The 16457-nt window shown below is 49.6% G+C and overlaps 1 protein-coding gene across 1 annotated transcript in view; it reads right to left on the reverse strand.

Moving 5' to 3' along the window:
- GET4 (golgi to ER traffic protein 4 homolog (S. cerevisiae)) overlaps positions 1–8645 on the reverse strand; it is a 12833-nt gene extending 4188 nt beyond the window's left edge. Inside the window, exons 1-8 of the mRNA XM_006859799.1 lie at positions 8430–8645; positions 4478–4556; positions 3545–3626; positions 2924–3073; positions 2262–2400; positions 983–1123; positions 811–886; positions 568–640 (exon numbers count right to left, since the gene is read on the reverse strand). Coding sequence (XP_006859861.1) covers positions 568–640; positions 811–886; positions 983–1123; positions 2262–2400; positions 2924–3073; positions 3545–3626; positions 4478–4556; positions 8430–8578 — 889 coding nt within the window. The 5' untranslated portion in view covers positions 8579–8645. The remainder of the gene's footprint in view (positions 1–567; positions 641–810; positions 887–982; positions 1124–2261; positions 2401–2923; positions 3074–3544; positions 3627–4477; positions 4557–8429) is intronic.
- Positions 8646–16457: the final 7812 nt, after the last annotated feature.

Consider the following 16457-nt stretch of genomic DNA (forward strand, 5'->3'; position numbering starts at 1 on the left):
AAGGACTAAGAACTGGTGGCCAGGAGCAGACTTGCAGAATGTGCCCTTTGGAGATGTAATTTATTATATATGCCTGAGTGGGTTTTTCTGTTTGTTTGTTTTTTAAAAAAGCTAAAGTGGATAGAGAGAAATACTGTTAACTGATGGTATATGGAGGAGATTTGTTGAATGTAAAACTGATGATGTGCCCTGTAAACTTTCACCCAATCCACAATAAAAACCTTGTATTAAAAAAAAAAAAATGGTTTTAACAATAAAATGAAGCATACACTGTCCAATAAGGAGCTACACTAGTCCCTACCCTTATGGAAGGGCAAGTCCACATGGCAGAGCCTGCTCCTGGCAGGTGCTCCTGAGGGCTGCTGACCGTGCCCATCCTGTGTGGGTGCTGGGAGGTAGCTTAGCCTTGAACAGACTCTGACCTTGATTTTGGGACTAAGGTAAGAGATGGCCCTAGAGGCCAAGCAGACGAGCCCACAGACAGGAGACAGCCTCGGCAGTACCAACCCCACGCTGTGTGTCCAGCCACGGGGGTCAGGCATCTGGACATCCGTTCTCCGGGCTTACCTAGCAAACCTCCATAGGAAGACGTCTGCTTGGGCGGCACGCCGAAGAAGAGCTGTCCTATCCTGTCGAGGTACTGCAAGAGAAAAGACACGAGTCACTGGGAAGCAGAAGCGGGTCGGGGCCCTCTTGCCCACTTTTCCTCTGGGTCGTGAGGGTCCTGTGGACTGGAAGGTTTCCTTCCCACTCTCTCGCTCAATGCCCCACAGTCTAAATGGCTGGATCCCACCCCACTGAGGCACTCACCTCATTGTACATTGGATCCCTCCTGAGAGACGGCTGATACTGCTCACACAACACTGTAAATACAGTCAGTTTGCCTCTAAAATAGAAGGAAATGAGAAACCAAACATTTATTTCTAAATAGCAAGTAAATGAGCCATACACACGTGCACACTCCCCACACGACAGTGCTTACCCGTCCACAGCCAGCAGCAGGAACCAGATGAAGTTCAGCAGGGGCTGTCCAAACGGAGGCCCACCCTCAATGGACGGATGCTTCTGTGTATATGTGGTGAATACCACCGATGCACTGCTTTTGTTTTTCAAACAGAGGAACCTGGAATAAGAGCTTCCTGTAAGTGGGAACCCTGGAGGAAGAGACAAGTTTCTCTGCAGCCTTCCTAAAAAGTGGGGACTCTGGAGGGATAACCTGGCTCTTCTCCCCGTCCCCCAGCCCCCCAGAGCAGAAGGTCTCGGCTCTCTACAGCCACCAGCCATGGGTGCTCACTAGCTGGCAGGCCCCTCACTGGAATTAGGCTGGGAGAGGTCAGGTGGCACTCAGGGTGACCATGCTGCCAACAGACTGGCCAAGAACTTGCACCGCATCCTGACCAGGAACTGAACTGGCCCCCTCCCAGCACCTGTTTGCTGGTTCGGCTTCAGAAGCACCCAGAGGCTGGGGGCCCGTGCTGCACTGGGCTGGGTGCTCCCATTCCCACCCCACAGAGCACCTTTTCCAGATGGAGTTCATGGAGATGTGCCCCAGGTCATGCTTTTTCAGGATGTGAAGGAAAACCCACAAAAAGAGAGCTGAGCAATCCCCTGCTCTGTCTACAGAAAAACCCAAACCGCCTGCCGAGAAGGCCCGGTCCGTGAGTTTGGGACCACAAACAACAGCTCTTCATTTTGGAGTTCTGGTGCAGCTCAGGGGGTTAGCAAGGGACAGCATGACCCCTGGCAGAGTCCTGCCCCAAATTCCACAAAGCCAATCTGATTCCCACACTAGCCCACCAAGTTGAGGCTTCCTGGGAGGAAACAACTTGACTCTCAGACAAGTGTGTCAGGAGGAAAGAGGTGGAGAGTCGGGTTTGGGGAAGCAGTTCAGGAGGCCCACACACATGTCCACTGTGTGACTCCTTCAACACCCGTCTCCTTTCAGGGTGGTGTCTGAAAGGAGCAGTGAGGAGGAGGTGCCTGATGGGCACGGTGGGCCCAGGCCTGGGGTACAAGGTGGGTACATATGTCAGGATGTCATGCCACAGTGCTGAGCTGGCACTGCTCCTCGGTAGCACATGGGAGGAGGCTGAAGTGGGGAGAGAGGTTGGGAATTGTGGGTAAGAGAGGACAGAAGGCCAACCTAATGAGCAGACACTGGACCACCTATGTGACAGCTGAGCACAGTGTCTGAACGCCCGGGACCCAGAGCCAGGGTGCAGACAGGCCCTGATTTAGCTGGTACAGCGCAGAGTACCTACTGGAGCACAGCCTGAGCCACAAACATGTCCACTTCGCTGCGGAAACCGCGGGTCGTCGAGTACTCCACCAGCATGTTGGCACAGCCCTCTCCATCGGCAGAGTGAAGGAAGTGGTACCGGGACTCACAATAGTTCTGCTCTGTGGGGGAGACAACACACCCGTGTGCACACAGTGTGGGGACAGCAGGCCTGTCTCTGTGGGGAGACGACACATCTGTGTGCACATAGCGTGGGGACAGCAGGCCTGTCTCTGGGGAGATGACACATCTGTGTGCACATAGCGTGGGGACAGCAGGCCTGTCTCTGTGGGGGAGACAACACACCCATGTGCACACAATGTGGGTACAGCAGGCCTATGTTGTGTTCTACGTGGGGCACCCGTGGGCAACAGTAATCCCCTTCGAATGTGCACAGTGGCTCCACACGTTTCATCAGAGCCCCCGGGGCACAACTAACAACCCAGAAGGTGGGAGTCACTCAGCTACCGAGCCTTGTCTGGGAGGGTGTGCAGTCCCAGGTCCACCATGGTGACACGACAGGCTGCTCGACACTGAGCTAAGGGCACATACAGACTGGACTCACTGGACAGCCCGCAGAGACACCAGCCTGTCCCACAAAGGCAATCAGATTCCAACAGCAGCCAACCAATGCTGCGTGCCTACCTTTCCACAGGGTGAGGGCCAGCAGCTGGTGCAGCCTGGGGTGGCCCAGCTTCCCGGATCCACCCCCTGACCACTTCAGGGCTCGGGATACAAAGGCCACTCGCTCTGGGGAGTTGGGGTCCATCAAACTAAACAGCTTGGCCAGGTTTCCTGAAAGAACAGAGTCTGAACTCAGCAGCCGAGACATAAACAGAGAACTGCAACTGTGTCCCCAGACAGCGGGGTGCACCGACACCCTGCTTAGCACACCCTCCTGGCACCCACTGCAGCAGCAGCCACAGGCTCCCAGACCAAGCCCTTTCCCACCTCACTGCCCACCATGCTGGAAGCGGAGCAGAAGGGTGGAGGGTGGGAGCTAGAGACCCTGATGGCACACAGCCAGGAAGTGACGCACCAGCTGGGTCCAGGGACATAGCACCCAACCTCCTGCCTGGTGAGGCTCTGAGGAGCAGGGACCCCCTCCTGTCCTCCTGGCTGTATAACCCCTGGTCAGAACAGCCAACAAGTCACATCCCTGTGGTTGCAGCCCACCTCACAGCTTCAGGGAGGCCACGTGCACTGCTCATGCCCACAGCACGCTTCCCCCCGGGCTGGGGAGAGGGTGGCTGTGGACCGACTCACCTAGCAGGTCGTCGGTTACATCCACCTCGGCCTTCTCCAGCGACTCCAGGACCAGCATGGACAGGTCTGCAGCGCTGTTCTGCTACAGACACATCAACGGGGGAGAGTCAGAGCTAGTGCACCTCCACAAAGATGAGGCAGCCCAGAACACCCCAACTTTTGAAAGGAGTTGGGCCCTGATGACCAAGGAAGAAGGTGGTGTGAGGACTGTTCTGACATGGACGTTCTCAGCACATAACACCCACCAAATAAGGGGATGGGACCATGCAAATGAGGTGCATGTGGTCTGACAATAGGATTGGACCGTTTTCAATAATACAAACAAGGTGACTGGAGCCCTGTGAAGTTAAAATGAGTCACCTCAATCAGAGGCGGAAAAGCGGGTCTCACCACCACCAGGAAAGAAGAGGCAGGGGCAGAGCCTGTCTTTGGGACCTGGGGTCCCTGGGCTGAGAAACCCTTAGTCCCAGGAGACAGAGAGGAGCTATAACATGGAAGACAGTGGGAGACAGGTGTGTAACAGCCAGGGTGACAATGAGGTGAGACAGCAGGAACTGGGAGACAGGTTTGAGACCCACGGGCCCAACAGCAGGGCCCTGTGGCCGAGTGTGAGAGGCTGTCCTGTCTGAGGCCTGCACTGTGAGCTTGCTCTGTGGACCCAGCACAGTGCTATGGGAGGGACGGCTGGGGCTGGAGCTGGGAAAGAGCTTACAGAGGAGGCCTGTAAGAGCTCCACCTCGGGCACCAAACCACATAGTCCTCGTCCCTGCTGTGAAGTCACCTGCGCCACCACTTCTACAGAGGGTCAAGGGAAAGGCACATGCAGCCCCCACAACGGCATGAGCGAGGCTGTCCCAGGGGAGCATGGAGCAGCTCTGTTGAATGGGCGTCTCCAGCACAGTTAGGCATGAATGGGGACAGAGTCCTACTTACCTGTCCATGGCTGAAGAAGAGCAGCGCCCCTGAATACATCAGCTCGCGGGCTTCCGTGTGCTTGCCCTGTGACATGTACCTGTGGCAGAGAGAGGCTGGTGAGCCAAGCTGACTGCACGTGACACCCCACACATATGGTAAAAAACATGGCTTAGAAGGCTACGTGACAGAGAACGTTCTCAATAACCTACGAGTGTCCCTCTGTACACATAGGACGTGGAGGAGCAAGCCTAAGCCTTTATTAAAGCTACACCCGAGCTATGGGGGCTGATAGAAGAGAAAACCTGTCCCGAGCATTTCACTAGGCAGGGGCTCCTGGGTGACAGGCTCCATGACAGGACCTCAAGTCCAGTCCCCAGACGGTGGGGAGAGTGCAGAGTACTTGACCACTGTGGTCCCTGATGCCACATGGCAGGTCTGTGGGCTTTATAGGCGGGAGGACCAGAGCCCCTGACTCCAGCAGAAGGAGCAGGGGAGACAGGGCCCCGCTGTTCCTCCAGTGGCGGCAGACTCACATCCCATGAGGAGAGCCAGGAGGGTGGCTGAGGCAGATACAGCAGGTGCACTGGGGTCCACCGGAGCAGGGACTACTGTGAGGATGGCGGGCAGGCTGGGACCGATTACGAATGCCGCCATATACTGTGTTCACTCCTGACCACCAGATCCCAGAACACGAGACGCCAGGTGGAGTTCTGACTCTCAGTGGCTGTATGTTCAGATTAATGATTAGAAGAGATAGTACCATGACCAACGTAGGTATTCTAGCCAGTATTTCATGACCAAGTCTGAAACAGCTGAGTGACAAAACCGCTAAGCACAAGATGTACAGGAGACATAATGACCCTAAGTTAGGGATGAAGATCAAGTACAGGCTGGAGTAGGACGAGGTGGCAGACAGCCACCTCGTTGTCCTGCAGTCTCGCCAGTCCTCACGGCCACTCCTGACACTGGTCACTTGGGTTGTCCTCACATATGCACACACATACACACTCTTGGGCTTACGTCCTGATGCCTGATGCGTGACAAGCCTGGCACACCAGCTCCAGGTGCTTGGCACATGTGATGCTACAACCATAGTCAGGGAATCGTGAGTGCTTATCTCCAGGGCGACCCCTGGAGTTCAGCAGTTCAAGCCCACCAGCTGCTCCTTGGGAGAAAGGTGACAACCTTGGAAACCCCATGGGGCAGTTCTCCTCTGTCCTACATGGTGAGCTAGAATCTACTCAAAAGGTTGGGTTTCAGTTTCAACCCACACAGCTCCAAGCACATCCTGGGGTGGAGGCAGATGTAGCCAAACATCACAGAGGGTGGCTTCTATTGTCTCCTTTTGAACTCAGCAACACCCCACTTACAGCAAAGACACAGCACAATGCCAATGGCGGCTGTGACGGCGGGTCTGCTGTCAAACTGGGGTGGACCTGAGAAGAGTGGCCTCAGGGCAAATCCCAAGAAGCTATGCTGGCTAGGCCACCCCCAGCCTATCCTTTGGACTTGTGGCTAGGAGGGACTCATCACTGTGTTGGATGAAGTGGACAAGATAGACAGCTCAGACATACTGGTGGCTGGGTGGTATTCTGTTCTGTTGGAGCTAAAGTGGCCCCGGGCAGAGCTGACTGGAGAGCAGTGAGATTCAAGAGTGATTTGTCACAGCCCTGTCACGTGGAAGTTGTGAACGTGAAGCTCAGCTAGGACCAAACACCTGTCACTCACTACGTACAAGCCTGAGGGCTGGTTTCCACCAAATGAGAAAGGCATTTTGCAGCTCAGCTACCTGTACCGGATTTACGGTGTGCTCAGAGTCAATCAAGGAGCTCTGGGGGCACGCTGATGGGCATCAGGCTGCTGACTGGAAAGACTGGCAGTTCAAACCCAACAGCTGCTCTGTGGAAGAAAGACGGGGCTGCCTGCTTCTGTAAAATTTACAGCCTTGGAAACCCTATGGGGCAGTTCTACCTCATCATACAAGGTCACTAAGAGTTGGAATTACCCGGACAACAGTAGATTTGGTTTCTGAGTAAAGATCAATAAATCCAAACTTTGGGGAACTTTCGATCAATAAAGCTCAGAACCAGGATTAATGTTTTCCTGTGAGATTATGAATTGGGCTGCTAACCTCAGGGTCAGTAGTACAAAAATACCAGCTGTTTCATGGGAGAAAAATGAGGCTTTCTGCTCCTGTAAAGAATGAAAGGTTCTGCTCTCAGAAGCCCTGTCCAGGGTCACTATGAGTTGGAACCGACTCCACAGCACATAACAACAATAACAACAACAACAACGAGATTAGTCAGGGATCCAAACGGCCACCTACACTCAGACCCTATTTCTGCCAGGGGGATCTGTGAGACCACCACGAGGAACCCCTACAAATAAAGAAACACTCCAGAGCAGTAACACCGGCCAGGACAGAGGACAGCTGGTCAACACACTGTGCCTTTTCACAGCACAAATAAAGAGTTGTAATTAATGATGTACCATCCATTGTGTGACTGGCTTGGGGACTGGTAATTCCAGATATTTCGTCTGCATTATGTCGTATCCTTCCCTGTAATAACCCAGTGGCTCACCTGCCTGTATGACCATCTCAGGAAACAGTACCAGGTCAGAGAGGCATGGGAGACTGCCCTTAAACCTAAACCCGGGACCACCACTGAGCTCTCCCAATACCCTCGCCTAGGAAATACAAAAACCTGAGCTTAGATGTGTGATCACTAGACCTACTGTGAGGTGTCACTGAGTCTGTTCTGACTCAGTGAGTTCTGACTCACAGCGACCCTGTTCTGACTCACAGAGACGACTCTATGCATACCAGGACGAAACACTGCCCAGTCCTGCGCCATCCTCACAATTGTTGCTATGTTTGACACCAGTGCTCCAGCCACTCTTCAGTCCATCTGGTCTTTCTCTTTTTCACCGACCTTCCACTTACCAAGCACCATGTCCGTGTTGAGGGACTGGTCCCTCCTAACAACATGTCCAGATCTGGCTGCCCTTAAATATGACACCGACTCACTGAGAATTACATTAAGAGCGCACACAACAGGATGAATGCTATTCAACTATCTCTAAGCACCCCCAAGTTCCAGATGACGACCACATCCATAAAGGAACCATCGTTTGAGGCTGCTGTCTGATGACGGCCCATCCACTCCGACTCAGGTCCAGAGCTGGGCTCCTTACGGTTTTCAAGGCTGGGACTTATAAGGGAACATCACCAGGTCTTTCTTCCGCGGCATCTCAGTGTGGGTTGGAACCATCATCCTTTTGGCGAGTCAGAAAGTGTGAACAGTTTGTGTCACCATCCAGGGGACCACAAGTAGTTGTTGTTGTTGTTCAGTGCCGTCGAGTTGGTTCCGACCCATAGCGACCCTGAACCGGGTTTCCGAGGCTGTAAATCTTTACGGGAGCAGAAAGCCTCATCTTTCTCTCGCGGAGCAGCTGGTAGTTTCAAACTGCTGACCTTGCGGTTCACAGCCAGATTCATAACCACTACGCTACCAGAGCTCCTTAGATTCAGGTATAATTCACGAGAACGTCTTAAGACACTGAGAACGACTTAGAACGGTAGCAGGGTGGGTGGCGGCCCAAAGCGACCATGCGCCCGGGTCCAATGCCAACAGGTGGCCGGTGTCTGGGCGTCACGTGGCGGCGGCCCCACTTGGGCTGCGCAGGTGTGGCGGGACCCCTGGGTTTTGTGGAACAGCTGACCGTGGCCTGCAGTGGGTGTACGACTTGGGGGCCTGCTGCGAGGACGAGGCTGAGCATGAGGCCCAGCGCTGGAACCCCGAGCCCGACCACTCGGCTGGTGGCCCCCGGCCACTCACCCAGCTTGCCCCGGGGACGGGCAGCGGCGCGGGCCAATGGGAGAGCGGGGGATATGGGACACTGCCAATGGAAATGCGCGGGGCGGGCCCTCGCGAGCGGCCGAGGCGGAAAGCCCGGCGGGGCCCGGTACCTGAAAAAGAGGGTCCGGTACATCTGGTGGGCCTCGTAGTAGTCGCCCTTCTCCACGCTGGCGCGTAGTTTGCCCTCCACGCGTTGGACGCCACCACGATTGCGGGCGCCGTTGCGGGCGCCCTCCTGCTCGGGCATCGCCGCCGCCATCGGGCCGGCGCTCCGAGCAGGCGCTGAGTTGAGGCGGCGCGACCGCGGGCCCTCCCGGCTTCCGTCCGCGCGACGCCGCTACGGTGGCCGGCCGAGCGCGTGAGGGCACGTGACCACGTTGTCCACGTGACCGGACCGCCCATGTGACCGCGGGAGGGGCGCAGCCGGCAACGCCTAGCCAAGGGGAGGGATGGAGTGCTCACGCCACAATCGCGAACGCAGTGGGCGGGGAAACAGGCCCTGGGCGGATTGGGATGCGCCCTGCGGCGCGGGGCGGAGATCTTGGGGCACGTTGCCTAATAGCTTTAGAGGCTTTGGCTCTGTCTCCCACTGCTCTGTCAGAGACTTTCGCCTCTGCCCCGCATGTCCCCTCCTACCAGGCAGTGCCAAATTCTGAATGATGACGGGATATGTCTTTACTTGACCGTTGTTTCGGGACAAACACAAATATTCACGTTACGCTTACCCCTTGGAGCCCTGAAGGGTCGGTCACCTCCTGTATATTGTATCTAAAATTGAACGTGTACGACAAGGCAACAGAAATAAGGCTGGGCTTGTGTCAGAGAAGTTGAAAAGGAGTTTGATTTGAAGGCCCCTTTGGGTCACTTTTTGACTCTGAAGGGGTCGGGAAACCAGATACTAAAGGGAGGGCTCCTTAGTCTGGCCCCAGAACCTTGGAATGTCGTTTTTGGGTTTTTCACATTCATGTTGTTAGGTGCTGTGGAGCTGGTTCCGACTCATAGTGACCCTGCATAGAGTTTCCGAGGAATGGCTGGTGAGTTTGAAATACGGACCTTGTGGTTCAAATGGCCTTTGGGTCCAGTGCTTAGCCTACAGTCAGAACTGACTCCATGACACTTAGCAACAACGTCGTGGTATGTAGAATTTATGAACCCACATCTGTGGCGCTGTGGGTTAATGCGCCAGACTGCGAAGCTGTTTGAACTGCAAGGTCGGCGGTTCAAGCTCATCAGCTGCTCCTCGGGTCGCTATGGGTCGGGCACTTAACAACAACAGTATCAATGGATTTGGCGTTTTGGTGTGGCGCTGCAAGTTACTGTGTTGGATTGCAAAGTTGGTTTGAACCGCAAGGTTCAAACTTACCAGCTGTTACTCGAAGCCCCTATACAGAGTTGCTATGGGTCGGAATCGATTCATCGGCACATAACAACAACAATAACTTTGGAGAATGAGGTTGTCATTAAAGGAAAAGAAGAAAATTCGGAAAAGGCTTCTGTTAAAGTTGTGACTAATAATGAAGTTCAATGTGGAAATATTTTATCAGTTTTTGTAGCATTCATATTGTTTAAGAACTATTAAAGCAATTAAAGCATATTCTATGATTAAAACGAATAATGAACATTTCTAAGGATTCTGTATAGTCTTGTATGGCAGGTACATGGGAAGGAGGGACACCAACCCTAGTGACACATCAGGGACTCATCAGGGACCCACCCACCAAATGTACTGAGAAGGTGGTCTCATGTGTCTGCTGCCCATTGAGATCTCAGCTCGCTTGGAACTGCCTCTAGCTGCCCTGTGGGTGAGTGAAGTGGTCTGGGATCCAGGTAGACACACACTTGGTGGCTGAGTGTTAGGGGTACTCGAACGGTTCTGGTTCCTTCTTAGGGCAATTCTACCAAAGCCACTGCTGCTTCCCCACTGAGGACACTGGCCCAGGGGTGATTGGTGAGACTTTGGGAAAGGGGTGAAGACTGAGAGACCAGACAGTGTGACTCCTAGCCAGCACATAGCCTCCTGCTTGTTAAGTTCCATCAAGTCAGTTCCGACTCAGCCTATGTAGGGCTTCCAAGGAAAGGCTAGTGGGTTTGAACCGTCAACCTTGAGGCGAGCAATTCAGTGCTTATCCTACAACACCACACCGTCTCGAGGCCTCCTACTAAATGCCAAATTCAGGGGATTCAACTCTGCCTCCTTCTGCTGCCTCTAAGCTCCCTGGCTCCTTTGTTATCTGCTCCTGGCTACATCCTCCTCTAGGGACACCCACTAGCACATCCTGCTAAGTCCCAAGGAAAACTAAACATGAGTAGCCACCGCTGGAATGCAAGGTACTAGGTATGCATTCTTTCTTGCACTAACTAACCTCATTTGACCAATGAGAAAATTGAGGCTCAAAGAATTTACCAAGGTCACACTTGTAAAAGTGGGTGAACTGCACTTAAAACTCAGCTGTCCCTCACTCCCAGCTTATGACTTGGAACAAATTGCTCCCCTTTTCAAGCCTCAATTTCCTCATCTGTTGGATGGGCCAATCTTTCTCTGATGGTAGTTGTGAGGGCTAATTTATGTGTCCTATATGGGGTTTCTGAGGCATGGTGTAGGGAGGCAAATTCATTTTGTACAACCCGCAATCAGAGTGGTTTTCACATTTTAAAAAATTAATTAGTTGAAAAGAAATCCAAAGGAATATTGGATTTGACATAAACATTATGTGAAATGCAGCTATCAGTATTTATAGTTTTATTGGCACTTAGGCCACACTTGATCATATGCTATCTCTTGAAACGGTTGAACATTAACCATTTCCTTTTGGTAAAATGACTGTGTATTCCTTCCATCTTCTCTTGATGCTTTCTGCATCATTCGATAATTTGTCCAGAGAATCTTTCAATAACGAAAGTCGAGGTTTGAATTTTTTCCTCAGTTCCCCCAGCTTGAGAAATGCTGAGCGTGTTCTTCCTTTTTGGTTTTCTGATTCCAGATCTTTGCACATTTTGTTGCAATATTTGGCTTTATCTTCTCAAACTGATCTTTGAAATTTTCTGTTCAGCTCTTGGACCTCCTCATTTCTTCCATGTGCTTTAGCATCTCTACACTGAGAGCAAGTTTCAGTGTCTCTTCTGACATCCATTTTGACCTTTTCCTTCTTTCTTGTCTTCTTAATGACTTTTTGCTCTCTTCATGTATGATGTTGATGTCATTCCACAACTCTTCTGGTCTTTGGTCTTTAGTGTTTAATGTATCAAATCTGTTCTTCAGATGATCTCTAAATTCATGTGGGATATATTCAAGTTAATATTTTGGCTCTCGTGGACTTATTTTCATTTTCTTCAGCTTTAGTTTGAATTTGCATATGAGTAATTGGTGGTCTGTTCCACAGTCTGCCCTGGCCTTGTTTTCACTGATGATATGGAGCTTTTCCATCTTCTCTTTCCGCAGATGTAGTTAATTTGATTTCTATGCATTCCATCTGATGAGGTCCATGTGTATAGTTGTCTCTTATGTTGTCTAAAGAAGGTATTTGAAATGAACAATTCATTGATTTTGCAGAATTCTATCATGCGATCTCCAGCATCTTTTCTATCACCAGGGCCATATTTTCCAACTACTAATCCTTCCTGTTTACATTCCAATCACCAGTAATGAGCAATACATCTTGATTGCATGTTTGATCAATTTCAGATTGAAGAAGTTGGTAGAGTTCTTTTATTTCATCCTCACTGGCTTTAGTGGTTGCGCAAATTTGAATAATAGTGGTATTAACTGGGCTTCCCTGTAGGCTCATGGATATTATCCTATCACAGACAGCATTGTACCTCATGACTGATCTGGATATGTTCTTTTTGACAATAAATGCAACACTATTCCTCTTCAATTTGTCATTCCTGGCATAGTAAACCATGTGGTTGTCAGATTCAAAATGGCCAATATCAGTCCATTTCAGCTCACTAATGCCTAAGATATTGATGTTTATGCATTCCATTTCATTTTTGACAACTTCCAACTTTCCCAGATTCATACTTCGTACATTCCATGTTCCGATTTTCAGTGGATGTTTACAGCTGTTTCTCTTCATTTTGAGTTGTGCCCCATCAGCAAATGAAGGTCTCACAGGCTTTACTCCATTCACGTCATCACAGTCAACTCTACTTTGCAGCTCTTCCCCAGTAGCATTTTGAGTGTCTTCTAACCTGAGGGGCCCATTTTCCCACACTGTATCTGACAGTGTTTCTCTGCTATTCATAAGGTTTTCAGTGACTAAATATTCTGAAGTAGTTCATCACTCCTTCTTCCTAGTCTGTCTTCATCTGGTAGCTCATCTGAAACCTGTCCACCATATATATGATCAAGAGCCAATGATACTGAAGAAGGAAGTCCAAGGTGCATTGAAGGAATTGGCAAAGAACAAGGCACCAGGAATTGATGGAAAATTGAAATCTTTCTAGAAAGTGAGGCGGCACAGGAGGCACTCACTTATCTCTGCCAAGAAATTTGGAAGACAACTATCTGGCCGACTGATTTGAAGAGATCCGTATTTGTGTCCATTCCAAAGAGAGGTGACCCAATGGAATGTGGATATCGGACAGTATCTTTGATATACCATGAGTAAAGTGTTACTTAAAGATAATACAGAAACGGCTGCAAGCATACATTGACAGAGAACTTCCAGAGGTTCAAGCAGGATTCTGAAGAGGCCGTGGAATAAGGGATATCATTGCTGATGTCCGATGGATCTTGGCTGAAAGCAGAGAATATCAGAAAGATGTTTACCTGTGCTTTATTGACTAGGCAAAGGCTTTCGATTGTGTGGATCATGACAAGCTATGGACAACATTGCGAAGTATGAATATTCCACCAGAACACTTAATTGAGTTCATGAGGAATCTGTACCTGGGCCAAGAAGAGGCAGTTGTTTGAACAGAACATGGGAACACGGAATGGTTTAAGATTAAGAAAGGTGTGCGACAAGGTTGTATTCTTTCACCATACTTATTCAACCTGTATGCTGAGCAAATAATACGAGAAGCTGGGTTACATGAAAAAAAACATGGCATCAGGATTGGAAGAAGACTCATTAATAACCTGCAATATGCAGATGGTACAACTTTGCTTGCTGAAAGTGAAGAGGACTTAAAACATTTACTGATGAAGATCAAAGAGCACAGCCTTCAGTATGGATTACATCTCAATGTAAAGAAAACAAAAATCCTCACCACTGGACCAATAAACAACATTCTTATCAATGGAGAAAAGATTGAAGTTGTCAAGGACTTCATTCTTCTTGGATCAACTATCAACACTCAAGGAAGCAGCAGTCAAGAGATCAAACGACGTATTACATTAGGCAAATCTGCTGCACAAGAACTTTTAAAAGTGTTGAAGAGCAAAGATGTCAGCTTGAGGACTAAGGTGTGCCTGACCCAAGCCATGGTATTTTCAATAAACTCTTATGCATGCAAAAGCTGGACAGTGAATAAGGAAGATCGTAGAATTGATGCCTTTGAATTGTGATGTTGGAGGAGAATATTGAAAGTGCCATGGACTGCCAAAAGAACCAATAGATCCGTGTTGGAAAAGGTGCTGCCAGAGTACTCCTTGGAGGTCAGGATGGTCAAACTTTGTCTCTCATACTTTGGACATATTGTCAGGAGGGACCAGTTGCTGGAGAAGGATATCCTGTTTGGTAAGGTGGAGGGTCAGAGAAAAAGAGGAAGACCCCCAACGAGATGGATTGGCCAAGTGGCGGCATCCATGGACTCAAGCGTGGCAACAGTAGTGAGGTTGGCCCAGGATCGGGCAGTGTTTCGTTCTGCTGTGCATAGGGTCACTATGAGTTGGTGCCGACTCAATAGCACCTAACAACAGACCACACTTACTTATATTTATAGTCTGAGTAGTTGAGTTTGGCCTACAGCCATTTGCCACCCGGTCCTTTCAGAGCTAGCGCTGAGCCCAGGTCAGTGGCTCAGTGTTCTTCCTCTCCTGTCTCCCCACACCCCAGCCTCACTTCTCTCTTCAGCTTTACCTAGGCAGATCTCCAATGTTTATACAGGTTTTACAGGTTGGTACTTTGCATATGGCTATTTCATATTTGTCAGGTTATTCCCTATGAAATCGCTGATATCCTACAGTGACGGCAATCTCCTATGCTGTTGGTGTGGGGGCCTTAAGTGATCTACGCACAATAGAAGTACGTACCGCTTGGTGTCACGCCATCCTCACAACTGTTATGAACCTGTTGTTGTAGCTACTGTGTCAACCCATCTCTTGGGGAGTCTTCCTTTTTCAATGACCAAGCAGGATGTGCTTCTTCAAGGACCCGTCCCTACTGATAACATGTCTGAAGTATGTGAGACAAAGCCTCACCATCCTGGCTTCTAAGGACAATATTGGCTGTACTTCTTCCAACACAGATTTGTTCTTCTGGCAGCCTATGATCTTTTATTCTTCACTAATATTCAAATACATCCATTCCTCCTTCTTCAGTCTCTTGGTCTGGTCTCAAAGGCCTGCACTGACTGCAGTTCTGAAGGTGGAGAGTGCCTGACACTTTAGTATCTAAGGTGCTGGACTTGCAAGCAACGGTCCACATCAGTGTCTGTCTGGGGGCAGAAGCCCATGAGCCAGGTCTGGCCCACCACCGGTTTTTATTGTATTGTTAGCACATGACTACATCTATTAGTTCACAAAGAGTTGAAGTTGGCTTCTGTACTACTATGTCAGACAAGTTGTGACAGAAATTACTGACCTGCAAAGCTGAAAATACTTGCAAGTTGCTGCTTTGCAGAAAAAAATCTGCCAGTGTGTAGTGTTGCTATTCTGGTCTCTAATGTTAGCCGTTGGGAAGGTAAATGTTCTTAATCTTGTAAGTAGTGCTTTTTGCAACTGAGATGTAGTCTAATCTTATTTTCCTCTTTCAAAGTATCACAGGTAAAGAGCTAATTTCCCTAATACGCAGTATATTTTAAGCTTTTACAAATTGGTAAGAAAACGACAGACTACTATCCTAATAAAAGAACAGGATTAAGTCACCAACAGTCATCACAAGAGAGAGAGGGCTTCTTCACCCAAGTCCAACTGCTGGTGAGAGAACCACACTGACAGACAGACACTATGAGGCCTCACTCACACAGATGCAGACTCAAGTCTGGTCACAACAGTTGCATGCCCACCTGACCCCAAGGTACTACACGGTGTAAAGTAAAGCACGTGCTGGGGCCGAGGACAGCATGGTTATAGAAAAATGGCAGCAAACAGCCACAAATTGGGGACTGGCTACATCAATGTGGGCGACCCACATGTATAACACGAAGCATAATAAAGAAGAGAAGGAGGTTTTTCAATGATATGGAGGCCACCTCCAGACATAAAGCAACATGGCAACCAGTGACTTGTTGGTTCTCCAGTGCAGAGACAAAGGGAAGCGACACTGGGCTGTCAACAGCCTGTAGGGAGGAGCCACACTGACACCTGTCACTAGGGGCAGACACCACCGTCACCTCCCTGTCTTCTCAGTCAGCTGAGAGCAAAAGGTGCTGGCCCTACCTACCGCCATCAAAGGTAGAAAAGCTGACAACCTTGTTGATCCTCTGTCCCCCCGCCCCAGCCACCCTGGGCAGAAACCAGCAAATTGAGAAAACACATAGACTCTTTATTATCATCATTATTATTCATTTGAAATAGAACATGCAAGATTAAAAATTAAAACTCTTTATTTAAACATCTTAATAGCATCTTAACAATTTGGTGGCAGCAAAAGAAACACTACCAGATACCAATATGTTGAAAAGCATTTACAAAAATACATTGCACAAAGTCCTATCTTGCATCTTTAAAAATAAATTAATATTCAAAATATTTCCACCCAACCCTGAAATTTAGTCTTATATAATATGGAAATTCTGATGTATATATTTAACCTGTAATATATGAAACATTTGTACATGTTTATCCAACTAAACTGCATAGGCATTCATTCTAACTCTGAGAAGAGTGAAAACAGAAGCCGTCTGGAGAATGCTGTACAGAAAACCCCTCAGAAGCTCAGGCAGCACCATCGCTTCAGCCTCTTCTGGAAAGATGTCTACGGCACACACAAACAGTTTTCACCCAATGGAACGTAAATAGTTGTCTAGGT

This window comes from Chrysochloris asiatica, unplaced genomic scaffold (genome assembly GCF_000296735.1).
Source record: "Chrysochloris asiatica unplaced genomic scaffold, ChrAsi1.0 scaffold00034, whole genome shotgun sequence".
Taxonomy (NCBI): Eukaryota; Metazoa; Chordata; class Mammalia; order Afrosoricida; family Chrysochloridae; genus Chrysochloris; species Chrysochloris asiatica.